At 52.3% G+C, this 4,256-nt stretch overlaps 1 protein-coding gene across 1 annotated transcript in view; it reads right to left on the bottom strand.

The window, feature by feature from the left end:
• Window positions 1–2,940, bottom strand: part of KLK14 (kallikrein related peptidase 14) — a 4,457-nt gene extending 1,517 nt beyond the window's left edge. Inside the window, exons 1-3 of the mRNA XM_029239831.1 lie at window positions 2,883–2,940; window positions 1,888–2,053; window positions 92–345 (exon numbers count right to left, since the gene is read on the bottom strand). Of these exons, the coding sequence (XP_029095664.1) occupies window positions 92–345; window positions 1,888–2,053; window positions 2,883–2,922 (460 nt within the window). The 5' untranslated portion in view covers window positions 2,923–2,940. The remainder of the gene's footprint in view (window positions 1–91; window positions 346–1,887; window positions 2,054–2,882) is intronic.
• Between the last annotated feature and the right edge of the window lie 1,316 nt (window positions 2,941–4,256).

A 4,256-nucleotide genomic window follows, 5' to 3' on the forward strand; every position in this document is an offset into this window, starting at 1 on the left:
CCTCAGACCCAGGATCCAGGTCCCCCGGCCCCTCCCCCCTCAGCCCCAGGACGCAGACTCCCGCCCCTCTTTCCTGACGCAGGACTCTCACCGTTGGGACTGGATATTGTGCCCCAGCCCGACACAAGGCAGGAAGTCCCTGCGCTGGCACAGGAGCTGGCCACGGCGATGGGCCTCACTGCCCTCCGCAGCCGAGCGGGCCGCTCCAGCTGCAGCAGCATCAGGTCGTTTTCGATGGTCCAGGGGTTGTACTGGGGGTGTGGCACCTGGCGGACCACACGCAGCACCTGCTGTGTTACCTCCCAAATCCTCAGGTTGTGCTTTCCCAGGGCAACTCGAAGGTTCCTGGCCCATGACCCCCAAGAGTAGTGCTGCTCAGGATCTGACCTGGAGGCCTCTCCCCACCCTCCAGCGATGCTCCCTTCCCTGGTGATGAGTTTTCCTCCAGTCTAACCCTCCCTCTAACTGCAAGCTGAGTGTCTCCTGGCATCCTGTACACTTTCCCCCAGCCTCGGCTTTCTCTCTGGACCCGATCCTACCATTCTCCCCTTCCCCTTGTGGGCTGCACTTTGCCTTCTCACTTGGGTATCAGGTGATGGTTGAGTAGTCTTGTCTCTGTCCTAGGGTCTGCACCTGGATCAATACTCTGAGCTTTAAGTGAGACTCTGGGCTGTGGCTCTAGATCAGAATTGATATTCTGGAGTATCCGTTCCAGTTACTCCATTGCTTCAGGGAGGCTCCATTCCAGTTCTAGCCTGGCCTTTGGACTCTACACATCCGGAACTTTTGACTCTAAGCCAGGAGCTGGGTTCTAGATTGAATCTGGACAATAGCACACTTTCTAGATACTGGTGTGAGCTCCAGTTTCTAGGTTGAGTTCTGGGTTCTTGATTAAGCTCTAGTTTATGACCTGGGTTGTAGACAACGGTTTGAGCTCTGTGCTCCAGTTGGGCTCAGGGCTCTAAACGCTGGTCTGCATTCTTGATTCTAGGTTGGGCTCTGTCTTGGATCAAATTACAGGTGATAGTCTGGGCTCTTGGTTCTAGACTCTGGTCTGAGCCCTTGACCTCAGGCCAGGCTCTGGGTTCTAGATGGAGCTCCAGGTTATGGTCAGGATCCCAGGTTCTAGATGTTGGTTCCCATTCTAGAGTCTGGGCCCTAGGTTCTACACTGAACTTTAGTTTATGACATTATATCTGGTTTATGGGCACTGGGTGAGCTTTTATCTGGACTTTGACTTCTAGTCTGGGGTCTGAGGTCCAGGTTTCAGTCTAGAATCTGAGAAGGGCTCTGGGTTCAATATGAAGCTTTGGATTATGGGTCTCCATTCTGGGATGTAGATGGTGGGTTGAGGTCTGGGTTCTAGGCTGCTCAGAGAGGAGCTGTAGACTAGACTCTGGATTAAATGTTGGATCTAGAACAAGCTTCAGGTTCTGTCTTTATCTTATGCTCTGAGCTGTAAGCAGGTTTCTGGATTTATGGCTGGACTGTGGGTTCTGAACCTGACTCTAGATTCCAGGCAGTGTTCTGAGGGGAGTCCTGAGTTTCTGAAGGTAGACTGTGTGCAGAATTCAACCACTACTCTGGAACAGATTCCTAATCTTAGTCTCTATGTAGAGCTTGGCCTCTGGATGGATCTCAGGTTATGTGTTAGATTCTAGATTCTGTGTGGGACTCTAAGCTTGTGTATGGGTTCTAAACGGTTGATCTGCTTTTAGAATCTAAACTGAGTTCAAGATTTATGGCTGGATTCCACGTTCTGAGCTGGGTCTGTTGTTCTAAGCTCTTATCTAGACCCCAAACCAGGGTCCAGCTACTACACTGGGTTCTACACAGGGCTAGACTCTGGAATTCACTTGGCAGAAGAATAAAGAGGGGTTCACTCACGGATGGGCGCAGTGAGCAGCAGTGATGACCCATTCGTCAGACAGCAGGGACCCTCCACAGAGAAAACTACGGTGGGGACCTGCCAGTAGGGCTGCCTGCCATGGTTGGGAGTTCTGGATGCATCTGGAGCCACCAATTATCTTGTCCCCTTGGTTCTGTGCCATGGCTAGGAGAAGGCAAGGGTGAGGTGGAGTGGGGAAAGTAGATGAACAAATGCTCTCCATCTACCCCCAACTCTCTAGGATATCTGGAATCCACAAATCCCCCCTTTTCTGCCTAATCCTTAAACCACCCACCTTTATCTACCCCACCCTATATGAGATATGCCCAACACTGCCCCCATTATTGTCCCAACATAACCAGGGAGTTTTCTGACACCCCCCCACCCACAGGCACCTCCATAGTATCTATTATTGGATCCCAGGGCCACCTCATCCAGGGTCCTGATACAGCTACTATGCTTGACTCTGCTTTTCCATGAATACTTTCTGTCATCACTTTTCACAATACAGCACAATTCCACCCAGTAATCCTCCAACACCTTCAGGGAGCTCCCTGTCCCTTCCCCAAACTTCTCACTCAATGTGACCCCCCAGGATCCACTATCTCTCCCCACACCCACTCTCCCTGCCGGGAGCTCAGCATCCCATCATCATTCCCACCATCATTTCTGGCAACACGTTGTCTTTCCCGTATTAGTTCTTCCCTAACACAATCAAGAAGTGTCCTGCTGTCTTTTCTAATAAGACCCAGTCAAGACCTGATAGTTTTTCTCAACTCCTCTTTTATTTCTCCCCGTCTCCTACAGCCCCCTGGACCCTGCAACCTCCTAATACCTCCACAACTTAGAACTTAGGCGCCCCCTCCAGTATGCTCCTCAGCCATGATCCCCAAACTACTCCCTGCCCCTTCTCATCAGGTCATCTGTGAGCACATCGGGTCCCCAGGACCCTTCCCCATCTCTTCTCAGAGTCCAGGCCCCACTGCTGTCTTACCTACAGCCAAGATCTGAAGTGCTGTCAGCAGGAGGAACATTCTGAGGGCTGGGGGTTGGATTCTGGCAGATGTAGAGAGAAAGTGAGGGTTAAGGAGGCTGCGAGAGACCCAGAAGTTATAGGTCAGAGACAGAGCGTCTTAGACAGAGACTAAGACCTTAGAGACATGGATGAGGGACAGAATAGAGGCCAGAAACCAGGAGGGCAGGGTCTGGGGGCTCCTTGGTGGCTGGAGAGAGGATGCTGAGATGGGTTCAGGTCCTGCCCTGATGTCTCCTGTCTGGAGGAGTGGGGAAGATGTCTTGCTTCCTTGTCACTCATGGAGGCCTTTTATTTCTGGTCTGAGTAGCTGGTGCTTCTCCTCCACCCTTCTGACTTTTTTTTTTTTATTGCCTACTTCCCATTCCAGGATAGCCTGTCCCATCTCTTCTCTCTCCTCTCTCACCAGAGAAGTAGTCCCAATTGTTAATGAGAACCTGCCTGCCTGGTAGGTGAAGGTGTTGTAATCTGGAAGGAATCCAGGGAGGGGGACCCCAGGGCAGGGTGGACGGGGTGGGGGTGGGAGAGAGTCTGAGAGAGGGAGGGACAGAGACAGAGAGAGGGGCTGCCATGGGAGGAGAGAGAATCTAGGAAATGTGAGAGAAGTAGCATATGAAGGTGGAGAGACAGAGAAGGAGTAAGAGAAATACAGGCCAGAGAGAGAAGAGTCAGAGGCAGATAGAATTTAGGGAGACGGACAAAGAGCAGATAAATATAGATGCGGAAGGGAGGCAGATAGAAAGAGACAAAACAGATGGGGACAGGGCACAGGGACAGACACTCATGGAGAGGTGAGTGTGGAAAAGTGAGAGACAGAAACAGAAAAACAGAGGGAAGAAGGGGGAGGCAGAATAGAAACAGGCACAGAGAAAGAGAACAAAATGAAGAGAGAGAAAAGAGGCAGAGGTACCCCAACTCCAAACACACTCATACAGAATAATAGCAGTGATGATGAAAGGAGGCCAAGAGATGACAGATAAAGAAGTGGTGATACAGGAACAGTGAGGCGGAGATGCAGGCCCAGGCAGGGGACAGTGGGGGGACGGAGGGAGAGCGGGACGCAGAGGACACACAGCCGCAGAGGAAGAGAGAAGCCGGCAGGAGACTGGAGGTGCTGGAGGCAACTGGTACCAGGTGGTCCTGTCTCCTAGGCTTTCTCACTTTGTGGTCCACACAGTCCTGAAGGGTGCGGGAGCAAGGGCCCCGGCAGGGAGTGAGGGCGGGGGCTCAGGGCAGAACTTGTGCCCCCCAACTCAGGCTCTGCAGAGAGGTCAGGGGAGAGTGGGATACAGGGACCCAGAGAGAGGGGGACAGAGACCCAGAGAAGGGGGACAG

Source organism: Monodon monoceros, unplaced genomic scaffold (assembly GCF_005190385.1).
Source record: "Monodon monoceros isolate NGI ecotype Baffin Bay Population unplaced genomic scaffold, NGI_Narwhal_1 Super_Scaffold_10, whole genome shotgun sequence".
Classification (NCBI taxonomy): domain Eukaryota; kingdom Metazoa; phylum Chordata; class Mammalia; order Artiodactyla; family Monodontidae; genus Monodon; species Monodon monoceros.